This window comes from Myotis myotis, unplaced genomic scaffold, assembly GCF_014108235.1.
Source record: "Myotis myotis isolate mMyoMyo1 unplaced genomic scaffold, mMyoMyo1.p scaffold_m19_p_12, whole genome shotgun sequence".
NCBI lineage: Eukaryota > Metazoa > Chordata > Mammalia > Chiroptera > Vespertilionidae > Myotis > Myotis myotis.
This window is the reverse complement of record NW_023416316.1, coordinates 14,504,750-14,530,532: the sequence shown is the minus strand read 5'-3', so window position 1 is coordinate 14,530,532 and position 25,783 is coordinate 14,504,750. Positions and strand designations below refer to the sequence as shown.

The 25,783-nt window shown below is 40.6% G+C and overlaps 1 protein-coding gene across 1 annotated transcript in view; it reads left to right on the top strand.

Moving 5' to 3' along the window:
- TTLL11 (tubulin tyrosine ligase like 11) overlaps window positions 1-25,783 on the top strand; it is a 190,068-nt gene that overhangs the window by 32,233 nt on the left and 132,052 nt on the right. The window contains 2 exon segments of the mRNA XM_036329905.1: window positions 4,792-4,888; window positions 12,047-12,180. Coding sequence (XP_036185798.1) covers window positions 4,792-4,888; window positions 12,047-12,180 — 231 coding nt within the window.

Genomic DNA, 25,783 nt, shown 5'->3' with positions numbered 1-25,783 from the left:
CCATTTACTTTTCCTAGGAATCTGACTACTCTAGCTGTCTCATATAAGTGGAACCATACAATGTTTGTCCTTTTGTGTCTGTTTTATTTCACTTAGCATAATGTCCTCAGGGGTCATCTGTATTATAGCAGGTGTCAAAATTTCATTCCTTCTTAAGGCTGAGTAGTAGTATATGTGTACCACATTTTGTTTATTCATTGATGGACAGTTGATGAACACTTGGACTGTTTCCACTTTTTGGTGGTTGTGAATAATGCTGCTGTGAACATTGGTGTATCAATATTTATTCGAGTCCCTGAATTCTTTGGGTATATACCCAGAAGTGGAATTATGTTCCCCACAGAAGCTTTTTTGAATTCCCAATGTGCAAGGGTTCCAATTTCTCTACATCCTTATCAACACTTATTTTTATTACTATTTTTTATAATAGCCCTCCTAATGGGTGTGAAGTGGTGTCTCATTGTGATTTCAATTTCCATTTCCCTAATGCCTAGCATTGTTGAGCATCTTTTCATGTGCATACTAACCATCTGCATATCTTTTTTTGGAGAAATGTCTATTCAAATCCTTTGCCTGTTTTTTAATTGGGTTGCTTTTTGTTGTTGAGTTGTAGGCAGTTTAAAATATATTCTGAATATTAATTCTTTGTCAGAGATATCATTTTAAAATATTTTCTCCTATTCCATGGGTTGCTCTTTCATTCTGTTGATAGTGTCCTTTCATGCAAAAAGTTTTAATTTTGATGAAGTTTTATTTATTCACTTATTTATTTATTTATTTATTTATTTATTCCCTGTGCTTTGGTGTCATATCCAAGAAATCATTGCCAAATCCAATGTCATAAAGTTTGTCCCCCATATTTTTCCTAGCTCTTATGATTAGGTCTTTGGCTCATTTTGAGTTAATTTTTGTGTATGGTGTAAGTTAAGGATCCAACATTATTCTTTTTGCATGTGAACATCCAGTTTTCCCATCCCCATTGAATAGTTTTGTCATCCTTATCAAAAATCATTTGACCATAAATGCAAGGGTTTATTTCTGGGTTCTCTATCCTATCCTATTGATCTATATGTCTGTCTTTGTGCTAGTACCATGATGTTTTTTCAAATTTTATTTCCATTATTTTTATTTAGGGCTATAATAGGTTCACAACAAAATTGAGTAGAAGGAACAGAGATTTCCTTTATATTCACTGTCCCCACATATGCACAGCCTCTCCCACTATCAAAATCCCATACCAGAATAGTACATTCATTACAATTGATGAGCCTACATTGATACATCATTATTACCCAAAGCCCATAGTTTATATTAGGGTTCACCCTTGGTAGGGTACATTCTGTGGGTTTGAACAAATGTATAATGACATGTATCCAGCATTACAGTATCCTATAGAGTAGTTTCACTGCCCTAAACATCTTCTGTGCTCCACCTATCATCCTTTCCTTCCCCCTAGCCCCTGATCCCTTTACTATCTTTATAGTTTTGCCTTTTCCAGAATGTCAAATAGCTGGAATCATACAGTATGTAGCCTTTTCAAATGGGCTTCTTTCACTTAAAAGTACATACTTAATACCTCCCAACATGTCTTTTCATGACTTGAGAGCTCATTTCTTTTTAGTGCTGAATAATTTTGTCAGGATATATCACAGTTTATTTATCTATTCACCCACTAAGGGCATCTTGGTGGCTTCCAAGTTTTGGCAATTATGAATAAAGCTGCTATAAACATCTGTGTGTAGGTTTTTATGTGGAAATAAGTTTTCAACTCATTTGGATTTTATATCAATTGTTTATAACAACAATTGACATTTCAACAATATTAAATCATCTAATCCATGAACTTGGGATGTCTTTTTACTTATGTGTGTCTTCATTTTTTTTTTTTCATAACATTTCGTAGTTTTCAGTGTACAAGTTTTTTGCCTCATTGGTGATTTCCTATGTATTATATTATTATTATTTTTATGCTCACCCAAGGAGTGAGGATATTTTTTCCATTGATTTTTAGAGAGAGTGGAAGGGAGGGAGAGGGGGGAAGAAAGAGAGAGGAGAAAAACACTGACTTGAGAGACACATCGATTATTTGCCTCCTGCTTGTACCCCAATTGGGGCCGGGAATTGAACCTGCAACCTAGAAAATTGCCCTTGACCAGAAATTGAGTCAACAATCCTTTGTTCCGAGGGCTGATGCTCTAACCATTGAGAAAACTGGCCAGGGCAGTATTGTATTCTTTTTGATGCTACTGTAAATGTAATTGTTTTCTTAATTTCCTTTTGGGATTGTTCATGGTTAACGTATAGAAAAACAATGATTTTTGTGTATTGATTTTGTATCTGCAACTTTGATGAATTTGTTTATTTCTAACAGTTGTGTGTATGAGTGATCTTTAATGTTTCTTACATATAAAATAATATCATATGCAAACAGATATATTACTTATTTGTTCCCAATTTGGATAGCTTGTATTTTTTTCTCTTGCCTATTGCTTTGGCTAGAACTTCCAGTAGCATGTTGGCCAGAGGTAGTGAAAATGGGCAGTATTGAAAAAGATCTTTTTTTTTTTTTTTTAATATATTTTATTGATTTTTCACAGAGAGGAAGGGAGAGAGACAGAGAGCCAGAAACATCGATGAGAGAGAAACATCGATCAGCTGCCTCCTGCACATCCCCCACTGGGGATATGCCCGCAACCCAGGTACATGCCCTTGACCGGAATCGAACCTAGGACCCTTCAGTCCGCAGGCTGACGCTCTTTCCACTGAGCCAAACCGGTTTCGGCTGAAAAAGATCTTTAAAAGAGATGGGATTATGAAGCCTTTGACCTATTTAAAATTGTGTTTCTCTGTGTTCTCAGTATCTAGCACAGTGCCTGGCATGGTAATTATTGAATGAATGGATTTTTTAAAAAGGCAGTTTCTCAAAACAAAATGAGTTAGAGGCACTTCTGAATGAAGGGTTGATTGGGGAGAAGGTAGCAAGGATTGAGGTGTGACCATATGGGTGATAAGGAGTCAACAGTTGTCCCCCAACATAGAGCAGGTGTTGGCCCCACATTTTGAGCAGCAAAATCATTTTGCATCATAGAAACTTTCCTTGGAAAGTCTTCTTTTAGAGATACCTCCCTGGTTAAGTTAATTCCCTTTCTCCATATTAGCACCCAGCAGCTGGAAGAAAATAATGTATGTTGTATCTCTTTGTATTTATGAGTACCGAATTAATAACTTCAGTCCATTGGATGCAAAGAAAATGAGTGAAATGCTGTACATATAGATGGAACTTGTTAATGCTAATAGAGTGTGTAACATATGCTTCAGTTTGGCACAGTTTAGAAATAATGTGAATGATTTAAAGTGCGTGAGGCTGTTGGCCTTCATTCTAATTGGGAATAGTTGGAAAGCTTCGAGTCACCACCATTTCATTAGTAATGCTGTGTTCTTCCATTGGAATGTGGCCCTCTCAACTTGGAGCAGATAAAAATTCTGATTAACTGTAGTCTTAGAATGGGAAAATCAAATGATTTTATTAAATGTGTTGGTATTTCTCCTCATCTGGACTTTAAACAAGCAGGTTCTAAATATGGACTAACATGTCTTCACTTTTTCCTTTAACGAGGATCATCTGAGTTACAGATTTAAAAATACATTCTGTAAATGCAGAATTTGGTAACTTTGATAACAATTCTGTAAATTCAGAATTAGATCAAATTTGATAATTTAGGCAGTGGTGGAAAGAGCAGGCCCTTTGTCTCAGTGAGGGAAACCCTATAGCTTGTGCAAAAAGCAGGTGTGTTTTAAGGATACAAGACTATCTTATAGGACCCAAGGACAGGAAGGACAGCCAGGCTCAGGATGTTCTGGGTCCAGGACCTGGAAGCCCTAGGAACTGGGGTCCCTCAATATGTGTCTCCAGGGCCACAGCGTCTCACCTCTACTTTTATCTCTGCACCTGCTCCTTTTCTCTCTCTCTCAGCAGATTGGCTGCCTTGGCTTCTCTGTGCACACAGCCAAGCACAGCTGCCTGGCTCTGGCTTTTTATTACTTCCAGTTCAAGGGCCAGCCGAGGCTGCCCAGCATCTCTGATTTCCAAATTCCTGGGAGAATCTGGTTATCTCATCTTGAGTCAGATGACCACTCCTGGTTTGTTCATTTATTTATTTAAAAACTCTTACTGAATGCCAGGAACTGTTTTTAGGCACTGGGGATGCATCCTACCCTATGGACCGTGTGTGTGTGTGTGTGTGTGTGTGTGTGTGTGTGTGTGTGTGAGAGAGAGAGAGAGAGAGAGATTGAGATTGTGAAAGCTCATTCTTTGGGGACTGGGTTAAGAGTTGTAGTTTTCAGAGAAAGAGAAGAATGGCTTGGGATCCAGATAGACCTGGCTTTAGATCTTGATTCTTCCCGTTACCAGCTGTGTGTGACCTTGGGCATATTAGAATCCCATTCGCAGCCCCAATTTTCTCATTGGCAAAATGGGAATAATCCTTGGTAGGTAGTTATGAGGATTAAAATGAAAAGGTACCTGTAAAGTCATGAGTGTAGTGCCTGCCACATGGAATCAGAACTCCACCCTCCTGGTTGTGACCCTGAGCAAGTTACTTAACCTGCCTGAGTCTGTCTCCTCACCTGTAAAATGGGAAAGAATATCAGCGACAGCACATGCTTATTATGAGGACTGAATCATGTGATGTGTGCCGGGTGCCTGGAGTTTGTACACGGTAGATATCAGTGTGGTCGCTGTTCCTCTTGCTCTTGTGATGATTAGTCACATTTTTTTTCTCTTTCTTCTAGTTCCCTTTTGGCCGCCGCTCGCCCTGTGACATCTATTGGCATGGTGTTTCATTTCACGACAACAACATATTCTCCGGTCAAGTGAACAAGTTTCCAGGTATCCACTGTTGTTTTTGTTGCTGGCATTTACGAATGTTTCCAGGCTGGGTCTCAGGGTACACTTGTCCTCAATAACATGACAGTGCTTTGAGATCAAACTCGAGACCTCTTCATTGGAATTGCTGCCTGCACTCTGCCTGGGCACCATCACCTTGGGAGGGATGCTAATGCAGAGGAATCTGGACTTAACCCACCAGGGGGTTGAAGATTGGAGGCTCAAAAACATCAGAAGACAGGCTCTCCTGGTCGATTCCACTGGTGGAAGGACATGATTTTCACTTTTTCAGTTATAGATATAACATGGGGGTGTGGTGAGGGGATTATATTCTCAAAATGAAAAAAAAATAGACCATTTTACTTAAATAATTTTCAGGAAACAGAAGTACTAAAATTCTAGGAATATGTCACAGAAATGGGGTTAGCAATTTTCATTTTCTTTAAGTATCACATTTGGAGGTACCATTTTAAAAATCAAATGCACCTGTCTGGGAATAAGAGGTGGCAGAACCTCTGCTTTTACCCAAAGCCATTATCCCAGTGAGACTTACCTGCGAGGGGACTTGTGCCAGGAAAGTGGCCTAGCCAACATTTTAAGATACCCCCTCAGTCCACTCTCCACCACCCTCTGTGCCTCTACCGCCCTCTTCTGCTGTGATTGCTATTCATTATTTTTAATGGCTAAGTGAAGAGGGTAGTTACAGTGAGTGGAGGTGCTTGGGGGAAAGGAACATTGTTGAGCTGGGTCTGATCATAGCCAAAGCGTCTTCAACTGATTTTCAGAAATTTTAACAGATGGTTCCAAAGCATGTTATAATATAATAATAAAAATTGTTTTTAAAAAGATCATCACCTCCTTTAACAAAACCACAATGTGGATATTTCTGTATTTCCTCCCAAACCTTAACCATGTTTATGTATCATTTTGACATAATTGCTCTCCTGGTCTGATTCCACTGGTGGAAGGACATGAGTGTCCTTTCACCAGAGTGTAGTTGCCTGAATATAAGGTGTTTTCTCTCAGTGTTATATTATTTATGCCTATTTTATTTATTTATTTACTTATTTTTTATTAAATAAATTCTCTGCTTTAAATATATTTTTAATTGATTTCAGAGAGGAAGGGAGAGGGGGTGAGAGGAGAGAGAGAGAGAGAGAGAGAGAGAGAGAGAGAGAGAGAGAGAGAAGCATAAATGATTAGAGAGAATCATTGCTTGGCTGTCTCCTGCACTTCCCCTCCTGGGATCGAGCCCACAACCCAGGCATGTGTCCTGATGGGAATCGAACCAAGACTTCCTGGTTCATAGGTCGATGGTTAACCACTGAGCCACACCGGCTGGGCTATGCTCATTTTGAAAAGGAGAATCAATTTGTTTTTTCCCTTTGGCAGTACATGCCACATCTGTAGGACAACACCTCTCAGAAAACCTAGTATCCATACATTATATACTGGCTGGTTGTACCTTGTCCACTAGGGGCTCTTCAACTGAGCATACAAACTGCCCCACGCCACAGGTGGCTCAGATTCACGTAGAAGGATGTAGGTCAGGACACACAGCTTGCCAGCGGGTCAGTACCCAGCATGTCTCTCCAGCAGAGTCTTTGCAAGGGTTCCAGGGGCTAGTGTCTGGTCCCTCGAGTGAAAGCTCAGGTGCAAAGAAACAAGACCTACACTGGTGGATGGGAATCTGTCTTGGCTTAGATGACTCATAGGACCCAAGATCTCATGTAGCTACTCCACAGCATAGCTTCCAGGGTTCCTGCCAGCGTCATGCTAAGTGACAAGCATCACCACTCTCAGGAAAGCCTGGAGTCCTGACTTCCTACCTGCTCTCTATGCAATTTGCCAATCAGGGCCATTTTAACCATATCCTTTGTTGTCTAGTAACACAGCTAACTCTCCACTTTTATTGGTTTCCAGGGGAACAGAGTTAGAAAATTAACCTGAGGTCAAATTTGTCCTTAGAGAAGGAGAGAGGATTCTGTTACAGAACAAGAATGATGCTTGCATTCAGGGTTCTTGCACACGGTCTAATGGAATAGTTATTGCTTTCTGTCTTACTGCGCAAAAAAAGTGACTTTTGTTGTTGTTGTTAATCCTCACCTGAGGATATGTTTCCATTGATCTTTTAGAGAGAGTGGAAGGGAGGGAGGGAGGGAGGGTGGGAGAGAGAGAGAGAGAGAGAAACATGGATATGAGAGAGACACATCAACTGATTGCCTCCCCCACGAGCCCTGACCAAGACCGGGGACCAAGGTACATGACCTTGACTAGAATCAAACCCAGGACCTTCAGTCTGCAGGCCAACTCTCTATCCACTGAGCCAAACTGGCGAGGGCAAAAAAGGTGACTTTTTGGTGCTACTAAAGGACCTATTGGGATATCAGGAGAGTATAATCTGAAAGAGAACAACTTTGAATGAGGACAGAGTTCCTAAGACCTGAATCATAAGTGAGGCTTCATTTACATTTCTGACCTGTCATGCCTTATCTAGAGAGAAGGAAAAAGGTAGGAGCTGTGACCCTCCATTCAGAACACAAATTAGAAATACAGAGAAAAATACCGCCAAAGGCCTGGTTTCATTAAAGGTGATAAAAGGATATTTATCTCAAAGAAGCAAGTTTGTCCCATCCTATATTCCAACTGCCAGTGATTAACACATATAGTTTTCCACTTTACTAATAGCAATTAATTAGCTCTAATGACAAAGTAGGATCTTGAACCTCTAGGCAGAGTGACAGTATGGCCACACCCTCCGCTCTGAGGAAGATGCAGTCCTCAGCAGTGGGTGATCACCGAGCAGTCTGTCCTTTGGCTCCAGTTTGTGTCGAAGCTTATCTTCTGTCTCCGATATATCCCATTATTTAACAAATGCACTTTGTATGCATTGTATGTTACTTATAGTAAGTCCTAGTGGACGTTCCTGGCAAGTATAAATACTTCCCACACTGAAAAGCAAAACTTTTGGACACGCATATGGGAGTAATTTATTTTGTTTGTGTCAGCACGTTAGATTTTAGCCACTTTCCTATGGGCAATTTCCCTCAAGGTTTGTTATTATATCTTAACTGATAAATTAAGACTTTCTATAAAAATAATCTGCTTTAAGAAAGCCTGAAACTCTCAATTCTTAGCTTACAAACAAGTCTTTTGATGAGTTTCAGGGTCTGAGATGTTGACAGCACATGGCGGTGGTGCCTGAGAGCCCACTCTGAGGAGGGGACTAGGAAAGGGGCTCCACTGAGGAATCCATGGGGGCAGCTGTCTGGCAAGCACTGGGCTGGGCTGGGGACTCAAGGACAAGGAGAGAGGCATGTGGAGAGGGAAGTGTGATACCAAATATGTGCTGTGTTAGAGGAAACTTGGGATGCTGTGGGGGCTTGGAGTGAGGACACTCGCCCTTACCCAGATTTGCTTGGGATAGGTGGAGTGAGAGATCCCGGAGAGGAGGATTGATGTGTGAGCTGAGCCTCCAGGGATGGATGGGCCTGAACCTCACGGAAAGCAAGGGAGCAGAGCTGGTGCAAAGACAGACTGCTTAGAACTCACTGCTCACTCAGCCAGGGGAAGTGGCCCATGACGGTTAGAAAGGGTCACGTGTAATAGGGGCAGTGGAGTGATGCTAGGCAGGGACAAAAGGGCATGGGAAGCCGCTGAGGAATTTTAAACCGCAGAGTGGCATTTTGGATTTCAGAAAGATCATCCCAAGAGGTGCATTGGAGGTGGGTGGGAGCTGAGAGAGGAAATGGAGAGAGAGCTAAGAGGCTGCTGCGGCATCCAAAGTGAACTTACCAGTGGGGATGGGAATGGAGGGAAGCAGATGGATCTGAATGGACTGTTCGTTGTTTGACAGCTGTTTGTGTTTCTGTTATAAATGATATTTGGATTGAATAATGCTTCCAGAGCAGCTCAGATTTTATTTTGTTCTTATTTCTTGTTTTTGTTTTTTAAATTGGGCAAAGTTGTTACACTCTTGGGTAACTCCATACGGGAAGAGACCCACCAGGTCTTGGGACTTTGCTGCAAAAAGAAGAATCCAGGCCCGGTGCAGGCGAGGGCCAGGGAGGGGGGGGGGGAGGGGGGGGGAGTGCGGGATGAGAATGGCAGGAGGCAAGATCTTGGTGTGAGAAGCTTCAACCTGCATTAGCGGGTTTCCCAGTCGATAGGGGAACTGCCGAGACAGGGACATCTTGGGAGAAACCTCGATGAGAAACCCAGGTACCCAGTCAGCCTCAAAAGAACCTGTTAGTAGGTCCTGAAGCCACAGACAAGAGGACCCCAGCCCTTGCAGAGTAGGCTAGGGGGGACAGAGGAAGAACATTGGAGAGAACAAGGCAAAGGCATTGTTAAGGTACCAGGAACAAAAGACGTTTCTAAAAATTGGGGACAAAGCAATGGAACCCCAGAAAAGCAGTTGAACTCCTCCTTATTTAATTGGACTACAAAGTTGGGGTCAAAGAGTGCCTTGTTCCTAGTCTTGGGAACTGATGGTTAGACCTAGGCTCCACCTCAGGTCAGAATGGGTCCCAAAGCCTAGGGCAGGGGTCACAGATAGGGTCAGGCACTGTAGCTGCTTACAGAAGGGAGACAGATTCTGGCAGTGACCTCCCTACTCACACATTTACTCTGGGAACATGGGCTCTGGCTCAGCTAGAAGGCCAGCTGCTCTTGCCAGCATCTTATTGAGAGAAGATGGCCGCCTCACATCTGTTTCTGAGCCACTGCCAGAGGGTAGGGATGCCAGCAGCATCCTCATGGGCTCAAGTGAAGGGTGGAGACCTTCTTCCTGGCAGCACTGGGTGGCATCACAGCCAAGATATGGTAGGGGAACAAAGGCTTTGGTGGTCAGTGGACTGAGGGAGGTCTACACAGGTTCCTGCTGGAGACAGGTGTACTGGCGGGATTAGGGCTCAGCTGCCTACAGCCAGCAGGCCGGCAGGGTCTGGGAAAAGTAGCCATTGGTTGGCAGGACTGCCTCTGAAGTTGACTGTCTTCAGGAAAGAACTACCTGGAGACAGACACAAAGGTAAACTCGGAAACAGAACCTTAACTGGTGTAGGGACCTCTGATCCTCAGCACAGAAGGAGTTACTGCAGATTGAAAATGAATATTTACTTCACTTGCTGGACCTCAATTTTCATAAAATTTTTCTGGAACATTCAAGTGGCGCTCCTGTACTCACAGCACTTCTGTCTGTTATGTGTGTCCTTCTGACCTGCTGAGGGGTTTCTGAGCCTTTCCCGCTTACGGCGCCCTGATGCGGAGCATACCACCACATTCTGGTCAGGAGGCAGCATCTGTGTGATGTAAGGTGCTGCGCCCCAGTGCGTTCCGAGGGTTTAGTTTAATACTAACGGAAACCTTTGTCAGACACGAGTGAAGAGTTCCCAAGAAAATGGACAATTTGTTTTTGTGTCCCCTATGTTCAGCTCCAGTGTTTATAACTCAAAATTTCATAGGGGAATAAAGAGGAAGAGGTTTGATTTTCCAAACTCATGCATGTTTCTTGGGAAGCTTAGGACAGTGTCCTCAGTGAGTTTGTTTATTTATTTTTTATATATATCGAAGAGTCCACATTAGAGCATAGTTTATTAGAACTTTTTAAGCCCTTTATTTCTTGCTTAATCCTTCTCCATATCCTTCTAAACAAGAACTAAGAACCTGGGCATTGACATGTTGAAGCTGCAATTTTTAGGTGTATCGCTCTTTTTAATATGCTGAGGGAATCAAGAAGTAGGTCATTAAAACCTCCATTCTCAAGTGTTTACCCTTTGCTTCCTGCACATGGCAGTTTAGAGAAACCTCGTTCAATCTGATCGTGCCCTCTTGGAAGGTGTGATAATTCGGACATGCCGAGCTAACATGAAGCTTGGTACTTTCTATTAAAAATAACTTCGCTCAGCCCTAGCTGGTTTGGCACAGTGGATAGAGTGTTGGCCTGCTGACTAAAGGGTCCTGGGTTCAATTCCAGTCAAGGATTAAAAACAAAAAACAAAAAAATACTTCTCTCAGCAATTTTCTAGTGTCAGCAATGGGACTATGTAGCTCTCTCAGGGTGAAGGCCATTTTTTTTGTTGTTGCTGTTAATCCTCACCCGAGGGTATTTTCCCATTGATTTTTAAAGAGAGTGGAAGGGAGGGGGAGAGACACATCAATGTAAGAGAGACATGTCGATTGGTTGCCTCCTATACGTGCCCTACCAGGGCCAGGATCAAGCCTGCAACAGAGGTATGTATCCTTGATGGGAATCGAACCCAGGACCCTTCGGGCCGACACTCTATCCACTGAGCCAAACAGGCTAGGGTGTGAAGGCCATTTTTAGCGGCAATATTGCTTTGAGAAATAAGCATGCCAAAATATAAAACAATTTGCTTAAAATTTGCCAGGATAAACACTTCTCTTGTCAGTGTTACTAAAGATGTGTGTGTGTGTGGGAGAGGGGGGGGGGGGGAAGTCCGCCATTCTTTTCAAATGTTTTATAAGTGAGGTATTTCAGTTCCCTCCTGATAAATTATTGAGATCTGGTCAATGTTCGCATCAGTACTGAGAACTGAAGAACTCCTATGGATTCCATTTTCCCCTTAAACTATAATTATACTGTGGTATCTTCTCCAGTCCCTGTCCTTATTTTAGGGAGATAGATTTTATGCTGAAAGGTATATATACTTTTATTTTATACATTTAATACTCATAAAAGATTAAAACAAACAATTTAATTAAGCTTCTCATGATGTAAGCACAGTCTACTAGACACTATTCTCTAGGGTATAAGATGCAAGGAATCCCAGAAATATGTATGGTGGCCCCAAATTTTAAAAAGATATTAAGTTTTAAATGTAAGCTATAACTGCTTCTCTTTATTCATTATCTAGGTGGCTGACAAAGAATGGAGTAATAAGCTAGGTGGAAACTCATTCCTTTGAATTGATGTTTCATTTTTATAAGGAAAAAAATTCACCTATCACCTCAAATTTTTCATTAATTTGGTAGGTCTTAACAAACCAGGAGTCACCGCCGTGGGGAACAACTCATACCTTTTTTTTATCCAGTCTGAAAAGTGACTTTGTCGGGTGGGTGGTTTTAAAAGTCCCAAACAATGGCTGTTTTATAGCTAGTGGCCCACTATTGTTAAAACCTCACAGCTTCTCTCCTCCCCAGGCATGACGGAGATGGTGCGTAAAATTACTCTGAGCAGAGCAGTGAGAATTATGCAGAATCTCTTTCCTGAGGAGTACAACTTCTACCCTCGCTCTTGGATTCTGCCTGACGAGTTCCAGCTCTTTACTGCTCAGGTAGATGGCACTCCGTCCCATGGCCTTGAATCATACTGTGGTTGCGACCGTGTCCTGGGTTCTGTGTGCTGGGAGCTGGGGCCAGAGGTCCCCAGGAAGCTGAGACTGGCCAAGGGAGTGTCTAACAGTACACAGTTGGTGTTGGCAGCGACCATGGCAGATTGCAGAGTTGAACAGGTAGGGTGACAGGTAGGTAAACTGAAGAAGTGGGTCCTGACATGAGGAGACAGTCCTGATACTGATATTTGGAGCTGCATCAGGAGGTCAGTGTTTGGGGAGCCAGGGAGACAGAGCAACAGAGCTGGAGCAGATGGCTGAGCCCATACGAGGACTGAGACTATTTGAGTGAATCCTGGAGGTGTGGTCCCAGGGTATGAAATGTGGGAGGTCAGGCTCCGCTTCAAGGCCAGGGAGTAGGTCTGACAAACTGAGGGGCGGGGGAAACCTTTTAAGTGTCAATTTGTTCCAGAATCAGTTTTCAAATCACCCATTCCATATTGAAGCAGTATGTTTGAGCATGAAATATTTCATTGAAAACCAATCAGCCATATATGTTTTGGTCTGTTTCTGGACTCTACTTTGTTCCATTCATCTGTGTGTTTACTCTTAGCTAGGAAAGCTATGGCTTTATAGTCAGTCTTATCAGGTAGTGCCAGTCTTCCCACTTGGCTTATCTTCAGAGTAGTTTTGGCTACTTTTGCGTCTCTGGGTCAATTTTATAATCAGTTTGTCCTATTTCTACAAAGACGCCTGCAACGACTTTGAATCTACAGCTCCGTTTGGAGACAGTGGACATATTAACAATGCTGAGTTAGATACATGAGTTTTTATTTTTAAAAAATGTAAATATATTTTTGATTTCAGAGCGGAAGGGAGAGGGAGGGAAAGTTAGAAACATCAATGATGAGAGAGAATCATTGATCTGCTGCCTCCTGCCTGCCCCCTGCTGGGGGTCGAGCCTGAAACCTGGGCATGAGCCCTTAACTGGAATCAGTCTGCAGGCCAACACTCTCCAGCGAGCCAAACCAGCCAAACCCATTGACCCCCTGTACCCTCTTCCCACTCCCTCCCCAGGCCTTCACCAATCTATTGTCTGTCCATGGGTTATACATATATGCATACAAGTTCTTTACCTACTCTCTTCCCACTCCCCCTTCCTTTATTTATATCTTCCTTCATTTATCTCAGCAGGGTTTTATAGCTTTCCCTACAAGTTTTTATTTTTTATGCTATTGTAAATGATATTTTTGAATTTCATTTTCCAATTGTTTGTTGCTAGTTATAAACATCCAAGTGGCTTTTTAATTTTGAACTTGTATCATATGACTTTGCTTGATTCCCTTATTAATTCTAGAAGTCCCTTTTTGTAGATTTATTAGGATTTTCTATGTATACAATTAATTCATCTGTGAACAAATGTTATTTCTTCCTTTGTAATCTATGTGCCTTTTATTTCTTTTTCTTGTTAAACTGCACTTGGCTAGGACCTCTGTACAATGTTGAACCGAAGTGATTAGAGTGGACATCCTTGCCTTGTTCCCATCTTTGGGGGAAACATATAGCCTTTCACTGTTACATATGATGTTAATGTTAACTAGAGGTTGTTCATAGATGCCCTTTATTAACTTGATGACGATGTCTTCTATAGTTTACAGAAAGTTTTTCATCATGAATGGGTGCTTAATTTTGTCAAATGCCTTTATGTATCTATGAAGATGACATGGTTTTTTTCTTTATTTTGTTAATATGATGAATCGCACTGATTAATTTTTTAAATGTTAAACTAACCTGACATAAGTCCTACTTGGTTCTAATATATTATTCTTTTTATATACTGCTAACCTCTACTTGCTGACATTTTGTTAGGATTTTCTGTGTCTTTGTTCATGAGAAATGCTGGCATTTGATGTCTTTGTTTGGTTTGGTATCCGGCAATCTTCATTAAGTGATTTGGCAAATGTTTCTTCTGTTTTTTGAAGATTTTATATAATACAGTGGGGCCTTGACTTACGAGTTTAATTTGTTCCGTGACAGAGCTGGTAACTCAAATTACTCGTATGTCAAATCAAAAAGTGAACGAGTGAGACACGTGATGCTGGGCTGATGTTGTGGCGTTCACTGTGACGTTCGCTGCACCAACTAGCGGTGGGGTATCTGAAGCTGGCTCGTAACCTGAATTTTAGCTCACAACTCAAAGCAAAAAATCGGCCAAGAGACAGCTCATATCTCGAAAAACTCGTCAGTCGGGACACTCGTAAGTCAAGGCCCCACTGTACTAGTATCATTTCTTATATGTTTGATGGAATTCACTATTGGAGGTATTTGGGCATGGAGCTTTCTTTCTGGGAATATGTTTCTTTATTTTTAAAAAATACATATAGGTAATTTTTATTTCAAGGGACTAGTCCATTTCATCTAAATTATAAAATCAATTGACATAACATTTTTAAAAATAGTATTTCCTTATTATTTTTTAACATCTATGAGATATGTAGTGATCCTCCCCTATTTCATTGCTGAAATTGGTAATTTGTGTTTATGTTTTTTTTATGATCAGTCTAGCTAAAGGCTTATTAATATTTTTGTTCTTTTCAAAGAACCAATTTATGATTTTATTATTCTCTCTCTTGTTTGTCCATTTTCTGTATCATTGATTTCTAATTTTTATTATTTCTGTCTACTTCTTTTGGGTTTACTTGTCTCTTCTTTCTAATATAAAAAAGCTATTTTTTTATTATTATTTTTTAATTTTAATTCTTTATTATTTAAAGTTAAAATAAAAAGCTATTTTAAAGAGGAACCTAAGTTCATTGATTTTAAACATTAAAGCAATGTTTTCCTCTAAGCACTGCTTTAGATACATCTTGGAAATTTTTGTATGTTACATTTTCATTACCGTTAAGTTCAAAATGTTATATAATTTCCCTTGAGATTTCTTTGACCCCTGGGTTATTTAGAAATGTGTTGTTTAACTTTTAAATAATTTTGGAATTTTACCAGTATCTTTTGTTATTGATTTCTAATTTAATTGTTGACATAAGAACATGTATTCAGTATTACCTTGCTCATTTTAACTTTATTGAAAGTTGTCTTAATGACCCATTTACAAAGTTGTCTTATGACCCATTGTCTATATTGGTGAATGTTTCATGTGCATTTAAAAATAAAATGTACTCTGGAGTTGTTGGGATAGCATTCTACAAATGTCAATTAGGTCAAATTGGGACTTGGTACTGTTCATGTATCCCTTATTTACTGCCTACTTGTTCTGTCAGTCATTGAGAGAGTATGTTGAAATTTCCAACTCACATTGTGGACTGTCTCCTCATTTTAGTTATGTCAGTTTTTGCTTTACGTATTTTAAAGTTCTGTTCTTAGTTTGATGATTTGACTCTTTTATAAGGAAATTTGCCTTGTCCTGAAGACTACTCGATATTAATATAGCACCTCTGGCTTTCTTTGGCTTAGAATTTTCATGGTATATCTTTTTACCAGTGTTTTACTGTTAACCTGTCTATATATTTTAAAGAGTGCTTCTTTTTGACAGTGTGTTATTGGGGTATGGTCTTTTATCCAGGTTAACAACCCCTGCCCTTTAATTGGTGTATCTAGCCCATTCATACTTAATGTAATCACCGATATGGTTGGATTCAAGTGTGCCCTCTTTCTGTTTCTTTTCTATTTATACTATATGTTTGGATTAATTGAATATTTTTAGTGTTTTGTTTTATCTTCTCTTTAAGCTTCTCAGTTATACTTCTTTTAAAAGTGTTTTTAGTTTTTGTCTCTGCCCCTAGAATCTAGGGTTTACAATGAATCTTCAACTTATCACATTTACTTTTAAGTATTTCCTACTTCAAGTAAAATATAAACACCTTACAACATTATATTTCTACTTCCACTCTTTTTCTTTGTGCTATTATCATATATTTTACTTCTGTGTTATAAACCTAATAATACATTATTATTTTTGCTTTGAAAAGTCCATCTATATATATAAAAGCCTCAGTGATTGTTACAACCAAATGACTGGAATGACCAGAACGACCAGTTGACCAGTCCCTATGATGTGCACTGAACATCAGGGGGCAGATGCTCAATGCAGGAGCTGCCCCCTGGTGGTCAGTGCACTCCCATAGCCAACCTCCCATGGCCACAAACCTCCTGCGATCCCTCCCCTTGTCCGGCAGGCCCTGTCCAACAGGCCTTGGCTGGCCCTGGCAGGCCCTGGCTGGCCCAGCCCCAATCGGGACTGGGCGAGATGGCCCCAATAGGCCCTGATCGCCGGTTAGGCCTAGGGACCCCACCTGTGCACAAATTTCTTGCACCGGGCCTCTAGTTATCTTATAAAGAAATTGAAAAATGAGTATATTTGTCATTTATACTCACCCATACATTTACATTTTCAGAATTCTTCATTCCTTAATAATTACAAAGAGATATACCTCCTGATTTTTATCCACCACTGTGGGTATAGGACCAGCACATTGGTGTTTCCACCCCTCCTACCAGTCTGGTGTGGCTTCTTCTTTATATCCTTTATATCCTTAGTTATAGGAGTTCTGTTTAGCTAGATTTCAGGCGGTTCTGAGTGATGAGTTTTCTCTAGTTTAGTTGTAATTTTGATGTAGTTGTGGGAGGATTTGAGTATCACATTTACCTACACTGCCATCTTCACTGGAACCCAGATCTTCTTTAATCTCTTTGAACAGTGATTTTTTTGTTTTGTTTTTAATGTACAGCTCTTTCATATCTTTTTTTAAAATTTATCCCTAAGTATTTCAAATTTTTGGTACATGGGCAATCTTTTGGTTTTCAACTTCATGTGAGTATTTAGAAATACAATTCATTTTTATTTATTAATCTTGTATTCTACAACCTTGCTAAACTCTCCTAATAGTTCCAGTAGCTTATTTTGAAGGTTTGATGGGATTTTTTATACAGACTATCATGTTCTCTGAGAATCGGATGGTTTTATGTCTTGCTTTCCAATCAGCCCTTTATTTATTTTTCTTGTCTTATTGTCCTGGCTAGAATCCCCAACTCTGTTATAAAAGCAAAAGAGATGCTGATGGTTGTATTAAGACATTATGTCTTATGTAGGGAAGGACAGATGTGAGGGATATTTCGAAGGTGGAATCTATAGGTCTTGGAGACAGATCAGGGGTATGCAGAGGAAGGTACAGTTGATGCTTTCAGGAATCTGGTGGGGATGCAGTTGCCAAGATGGGAAGCCCCAGAGGAGGAGGAGGTTTAGTGGGAAAGATGGGAAGCTGAGCAAGTGCTTGTTGCTTACCTGTCAGCTTTTTGAGCTTAGCCATTCAGATAGACTCTTTATCATTGGTAAAATGAGGGTGTGGGGGTTGGCAATTGCTCTGTCTCTTTCTGTTGTAGCATTCTAAACTCTTAAGTGTCACAGACCATTTGACTAATGCTGAAGGTACTTAGAATGGATAGTTCCCTAATATAAAAGAGGAATTCTTTGTCTCTTAAAGGACAATAATCTAGAATCTGCTAATTCAGGGTTTGGCACATGCAGAACAAGACTATGAAAACCTGATCATACTGGAAAACCCTGGTTCCATCACTTATTCCTCATGGGATCTCAAGTAAGTCTCTTCTCCTCTCAGCCCATTTCTTCAGCTGTTAAATGGGGAAATGATTGTAACCTTGGAGTGATTGTGAGCATCCAGTGAGTATTTGATGCAAATACTCAAACCAAAAGATTGCCCATGTATCAGTGCTTCATTAGCTGCAAATCTGAATTAAAAAAGAACACATGTGGCATTCTAATTTTTAATATCACCTTTGTTTTAATACAAAATTATACATTCAGTTTAAGAATTCAAATATAGGAATGTATAATGTAAAAAGTGAAAAAATATTCCCACTCCTCAGAAATTACTGGACACTTTAGTGTGTATTTTTCCAGCTATTTCCTATTTATAAACAAATATGCACTGTAACACACATAGCTTTTTTTCTTTAAAAATGGGATTTTACCATACATTCTCTTTTTTAGCTCTTTTCCCCACTGAATATGTTTTAGGCATCTTTCCATGTCAGTGCTAGTTAGTAATCAATTATATGAATGCACCATAACTTTTAAAATTACTTCTCTGTTGATAGACATGTAGGTAGCTCTCAAATTCCTTGGTTTAATAAGTAATGCTGTTGGGCATTCTCTCAGATACTTATCTTTCTACACCTGTGCCAGCATTTCCTTTAGGTGGACATCTCAAAGTGGAATTACAGTATTAAAGAGTTGTGCATTTACATTTTGACTGATAAAGCTAAACCAAAGGCATCATTAGAAATGGTGCATTTAATTATGAGAGTAAGTTGTCTTGCCAGGGCCATGGCAATGAGCTCTCGGAGCAGTATGTGGGCTTTGCTTTGTGATTCTTGGTAGGAACAGGAAGAGGTCTGAGTAGCTGTGAAACATTCTAAAAACTGACACTGTGGGTATTTTATTTCTGACATTAATTAGGATTAAATTTGCTTCATTAAAGAAAGGGGAAGATCCACACTCCTCTGCTATAACCATTTGCAAAACTGGTTCCCAAATATGATCAGCAGGTGGCACCAGGAGGAAGCAAGTAAGATTCTCAGTAGAAATTTCTGTGAAAACTAGAGGAGAATGCAGGCTTCCTTTCCAATTTTAGCAGATGGCCAATAAAAAAATTCCTTGGAGTTTATTTTGCATATGGTCTCCCATCTGGGTATTTGAGAAAAGTACAGTTTTGTTATCAAAACAGTATTTATTATGGTGAAGGAGTTTGTATTTCGCAGCAGCAGAATTTTTCAGTGAATAAAGCCAAAAAGCTGTGCAATAATGCTTTCAAGTTTCTTGGAGGGAACCAGTGAGCATGGGGTCCTTCCACTATCCTCTCCAGTTACCCTCCTTAGTTAGCTTTGATTGATTCAGCTCCTCGAGTCTGAATGAAGCACATTATTTGCAAAACCCCCAGGGAACAGTGTTCTCCACTGGCTTTAGAACTAGGAAAATGTGGGCTTGCTTATAAGTGGGTCAGAGTCCAGGCAGAAAGAAAAGCTGCAATATGAAGCATATGTTCCTTGTCCTCATCCCACACTTATCAAACTTCTGGTGAGTTGCTTATTTGCATCATTTTTCTTCATGTGGACAGCATGCTGATCTGACTGACCTTCGGGGCACCCGATAGTTGAAGTTCACCTACAGGATGAAGTTTAAACTCCTACACATGCCTTGCAGAGCCACTGCCCACCTCTGCAGCCTCAGCATCCAGTTTCCCACCTCTTCCTCTGAGATCCTTCCATATTCAACTGCTTTAAGTACTCAGCTGTGCCTCTGCACACGCCTCTCCTTTTGCCTGGAGCACTGGTCATTATCCTTCCTGCCCCTCTCCCAACTCCAGAGCAGCCTTCTGTCACCTGACCAATTTTGCTAATAATTCAGACCCCTGCTTATCTTTTACTTTCTCTGTAAAGCCTACTCTGTCCAGCTCCCTTGGGAGGCATTTTGGTTTTCTTTCTTCAATGTACACTGTACTCATGTTTATCACACTGTTTAGTGACTACATGCTTAGTTATCTTTCTCTCCTGCTCTAAGTTCCACGAGGACAGAGAGTGACTGGATCAGTCTTACTCATCATTGTATCCCTAGTGCTTGTCACAGTGTCTGGCTGTAGTGGGAAGTCAAGTATATTTGCCAAATTGAATTGCAAATTAATACGTATGGTTTAAAATAATTTCTCTTGTGAGTTTAGCCATCAAAAGTTAGCTTCTCCAAGGCCAAGGGTATTAGCCTGACCCAATCTGTCACTTTAAAAGGGTGTAGGCCACACCTGGGCCATGAGGAATTTACCAAAATAATGCCATCCAGTGAGATGGTGGTTGGGCTGCTGACCTTTCTCAATGATGCCCAAACTCTACCCCACACAGAGCTCTGCAGATGGGCAGCAAGCTTGGGAGCCGTCAGGGAGACCAGAATGCCTTCTGCTTATGCAGCCTGGTAGCCCGGGAGGCCAGGGTTCTGGTGCATAACCGGTAGAAGACAAGACAGAAGTGACGGGGTTCCAGCTGTCAGAAGCAGGCAGATGATTCAAAGCTGCTGGCAGAGACGCTGTAGGAGCCATGGTTTCACCTCCCTGGCTGCTTCAAGTTTTATTGCCTTTGTTGCCAAAAATAGAACTTCACCGCCTGCTTAGATATATCATGCTGTTCTTGTGTCCCTTGCTTAACAGCTCAATTTGTTTACTGGAAAAATATCATCCAAAACTCAAGATGGTGCTCATCTCTGGAAAAGCATGCTTAGGTTCTATTCATTAGGACATCCTTTTAATTAGTCTGAGTGACACTGGCATCTATGTGGTGCTCCACAGTTCACCATGTACTTTTTATATGCATGGCCTCGGTTATCCTCCCTCGATTTGGGGAATTATCATTATCTCTAATTTACAGATGAGAAGACAGAGGTTCATAATCAAGGGTTCTTGCTCATGGTTATGCATGACTCTACAATAGCTAGTGCACTCAGACCTCTGACTCAGTACAGTTCAAACATTTCCTGAGACCTACTAAGTGCCAAGTGCTAGGGGTACAGGTTCAGTGTATCCTTGCCCTCTGCAATCATTTAATATGAAATGAAACACTGAACCAGGGTCAGGAGATCTGCTCCACTTCTGGCTCCACCTCCTTCCCCCCCCCCCCCGGTTTTATTGAGATATAATTGAGACATAAGATTGTATATTTTTACATCGTGATGATTGGATGCACATATATATAGCAAAATGATCATCACAATATGGTTAGTAAACACATTCATCATCTCACATAAATTACAATATTTTTGTGATAAGAACATTTAAGATCTACTTTCTTAGCAACTTTCAAGTATATAAACAAGTTTCAAGTATTGTGAACTATAGTCACCATGCTATGAGATTCCCAGAACTATTTATCTTATAACTGAAAGTTTGTCCAATATCTCCCCATTTCCCTCATCCCTCATCCCTGACAACCACAATTCTACTCTCTGTTTCTATGAGTTTGCCATGTGTTGCAAATGGCAGGATTGCCTGGCCATTGTTGCTCAGTGGTTGAACATTGACCTATGAACCAGGAGGTCAGAGTTTGATTCCCATTCAGGGCACATGCCCAGGTTTCGGGCTTGATCACCAGCAGGAGATGTGCAGGAAGCAGCTGATCATTGATTTTTCTCTCTCTCTCTTCCTCTCTGAAATCAATAAAAACTATATTTTAAAAAAGCAAATGGCAGGATTTCCTTTTTTATGGCTCAATAATATTCTCTCTCTCTCTCTCTCTCTCTCTCTCTCTCTCTCTCTCTCTCTCTCTCTCTCTCTCTCTCTCTCTGTGTGTGTGTGTGTGTGAGAGAGAGAGAGAGAGAGAGAGAGAGAGAGAGAGAGAGAGAGAAGAGAGATTTTCTTTATCCATTCATCTGTTAATGGGCACTTAGGTTGTTTCCATGTGTTGGTTATGGTGAACAGTGCTGCAATGAATCTGAGAATGCAGCTACATCTTAGACATAGTGATTCCATTTCCTTACCCAGAAGGGGGATTCTGGATCATATGGAAGTTCTAGTTTTAAATTTTTTGAGGAAGCTCTATACTGTTCTACATAGTGACTACTAATTTACATTCATACCAGTCAGTGGGAGGTGACATCTCATTGTGGTTTTGATTTGCATTTCCCTGATGATTGGTGATTTTGAGCATCTTTTCACGTACCTGTTGGCCATTTGTACGTTTTCTCTGTTCGGGCCCACTGCCCATTTTTAAATGAAATTGTTATTGTTATTTGCTATTAAATTGTATGAGTTCCTTACATAATTTGGATATTAATCCCTTACCAGATATATGGTTTGCAAATATCTTCTGTCATTCTGTAGATTGACTTTTCATTTTGTTTATAGTTTCCTTTGCTGTGCAGAAGCTTTTCAGTTTGATGTAGTCCCACTTGTTGATGTTGGCTTTTGTTGCTTGTGCTTTTGGTGTTATGCCCTGCTGCCGCCTCTTAGCTGGGTATGGGACCCTGGCCAAGTCATCTATACCCCCATCCCCAGGCTTCCGTGCTTCCTCTGCAAGAAGAAAAGATTGCAGAACATAACTAAGGTTCCTTCCACTTCTAACCTTTTGATTCTGTGAGTTTGGCTTTCTGGACTTCCATAAAACTCCCTGCTGGAGTTAAAATTCTTCACAAATTTCTGCTGCCAAGGTTTTAGCTGGAGCACAAAGGGCCTTATGTAATCAATCATCGTCTTGCAAATGCTGGGTCAGTGCAGTCTTGGGCGTAGGGAAGCGCTGATGGTGAAGGCTGCCCTGCAGCTGCTTCTGGAACCCCACGGGGGCTGGCTGGCTCCTCACCTCCACCTCACCCCACCAGGAGGGTCACTGAAGCTGTATCTGCACATTCCGTCCCAAGCCCTGTGAAGTGGTTGGCTGAGGCCAGCAAATATTGGCTAAGCCAAGATATTCTTCCTGTTGGTTCCCTCTAAAGCCCTTTCAGAAAGATTCATATCTGCCCAAGTTCTTGCACCTCTGACTGTTTCTTCTGTGCTTGTCCACCTGACAAACTTTCTGAGCTTTCCTGTGTCAGAGTTGATGCCACCAAATCTATGAAGGCCTTTTCTGATACCCCCTCTCCTGCTCCACCTCCCACTCTCCTGCCTCCCAGACCCATGGACAGTTCCTCTGGGACCCCTTCTGGACTCTCCCTCAATTATAGGGCCCCCAACACACTATTTTGTGGTAGTGCTTCTGGTTGAGAGATAGTGAGGCAAGGGCTCGGGTCATTGAGACCTGGGTTAAAATCCTTCCTTCATCACTTTTAAAGTGTGTGTACCTGGATAAATTACTTAATTATCCTGAGCCTCAGTTTCCTCAAAACCTGTAACACCACAGGGATGTTATGAGAATCAGACTCTATCCCCTCAGTGAATGGACAGTTACTTATCTTCTGTCCCTGTGAAACTGGGGGCTCCCAGGGAGCTTAGAGAGTCATTTCCATCTGGGGATACTCAGGCATATGTGTGTGAAATGAATGAATATGGAAAGAAGTTTTGTGGTCTGAGATGGAAATTTAAGCTAGCTCTAAGACTGTTTACACAAAGTATTATGGGTGTTTCTAGCTTATTGGAAATGGCTTTATTTTAATTTTTAATAAAAAAACTGATCTTGAGACTAGTCATCTTATTATTTGATGATAGATCCTTTAGGAGGGAAAAGAGCTAAGACTTCTCTTTGACCGAATGGCATCAAGCGTGGCTTAAACATTTTCCTACTAAGGTTCCCCCTCCCCCCATAAGCAGCCTAGTACAATAATACTTTTAAAAGTAGAAACTCTATTGTTTAATTCCTACATGTCAATTTGGTCCCAAATACAGTTAGCGCTTTAAATGACATCTATTATCATCTTGCTGTGTTGCAGTCCTGATTTTGTATGAGGAATTTTGAGGTAAGTACTATCATTAGAGGGCTGCTGCTTTAACGTGTCCCCCACTCCCCTCTAAAGAAAGGCAAGCAGTGAAAAAGTGAGAGAGGTAAACATTTTTCTGGGAGACTGTTTTAAAGGTCAAGAAAACCCTGCTTTCTAAAGTGAAGAAAAGGTCATCTTTCACCCTTCAATTTTTGTCCTTTCATTTCATTTTGCAAAAGTTCTTCGTGATGTCGCCTTAGTCACTTGAGTAGAGATGCCTAATTTTCTGTAAGAAAATAGTGGAACCAATCTTGAGATCAGTGCCTATTTCAAAGGGAAATTATCAAAATTGCTCTGCCTGTACCTTCTTTCCTGATCTCCAAAGAAATGAAGAAGTCTCTCCTACTCTGTTTCTTGTTCAACTTCTTTTCTGTGTAATTGCTTCTTGGAGGAGTTCTAATGAAAGGCGACGTGAAGTCGAGATTTGAATTTAGAAAGATGCTATAATTGAATTCTCTGGCCTCATTAATGAATGATTCTCTGTCCTTCCCTCACACCCAAACTTGCACTGTCTCCCTCCTTGCCTCCTCCTGAAATTAACCCCATACATTTTCTAGAAGTCTTAGAAGAGTAGGATAAAAGGACTTGTTTGATTAGAATAGATCTAATAAGTGCTTTTCTATTATTTTGGAACTAATGGCTCTCTTCCATTTTCTTTTAACTTTTCGTTTTTTCATAATTTCAGACTTACTGAAAAGTTGTAAGAATAATAAAAAACTTTCTGTACACCCTTCACTCAACCCCAAATGTTAATATTTTGCTACATTTGCGCTCCCCCCTCCTTTTTGAGAATAATTTGCATACATGATGCCCTTTTACTCCTAAGCATACTGTGCATATCTATAACAATAAAAGTGTAATATGCTAATTAGACCAGACATCCTTCCAGACATCCTTCCAGATAACCTTCTGAATGAAGCCAGGACTGCGAGGGCTGTGAGGGCTGAGCCCCTTGCACGAATTTCGTGCATCAGGTCTCTAGTTTCCTAAATAAAAGAGTATTTTCTTTTATAGCCACGATATAATTATTGAAATCATGAAATTAACATTGATCAACACTATTTTATGATTTAATCATGTTCAGAATTTATTCAGATTTTGACAGTTGCCCCTTTAGTCTCCTTTAATCTGGAAAAATTTCTCAGTCTTTTTTTGTTTTCATGCCATAGGTATTTTTTATGAGCACAGGGCATTTAGCAGACTGCCCCTCAATTTGGGTTTGTCTGGGGTTTCCTCATTAGGTTCAGGAAATACATTTTTGGCAGGAATAGCACAGAAGCTGTGTTGTGTTTTTCTCAGGGGGGCACATGATGTCAACATGTCTCATTACTGGTGGCGTTACCTTTAATCATTTGGTTAAGTTGGTGTCTGCCAGGTTTCCACTGAGGAGTTGCCATTTCCCCCTTTCTAATGATTAAGTATTTAAGACTATGTAATATCTTGTTACTCCTCAAACTTTTACATCTAGTTTTAACCTCAGTTAATGATTCTTGCCTAAATCAGTTATTATTGTGATGTTTGCCAAATGGTGATTAACCACCATTCCTTCTGCATTTGTTAGTTGAGTTTCTACTGCAAGGAAGAACTTTGCCTTTTAATTTATTTATCTATGTGAATGTGCATGCTCATTAGTGTGGACTCATGGATTCTTATGTCATTCGATGAGTTATACTCCTCTTTTATTTATTTTGAAGCTCAGATGCTCCTAGATTTGTCCAGTGGAGCCTGGTGTCCTCTCAGCAGCCCCTATTATTCTCCGAGCGCTCTGTTCTGCCACAACAAGAGGCCCCAGGCTTTGTCGTGTTTTCCCTGCACCAACCTGGGAATCAGCCAGATTTCCAAGAAGCCCTAGTGTTTTTGTGCTGGTGCTGAGTGTGCTCACTGCTATAGGGGTGTCAGTCCAGTGCCCTTCCCTTTTATAAACATATTTTGTGACATTCTCTTTACCATCCTGAATGAAATATAATCAACCTTCACACATAGTTCTTTAAAAGACAACAACACCAAAATGTTATTTTAAAAAGAAAAAGTTCTTTATAACAAAATTTTATTTTATAACAAAATTATAACAAAATTTCAATAAGTAACTGCTCTGGGGGCACAGTTACATAAGAATATGTAATGAAG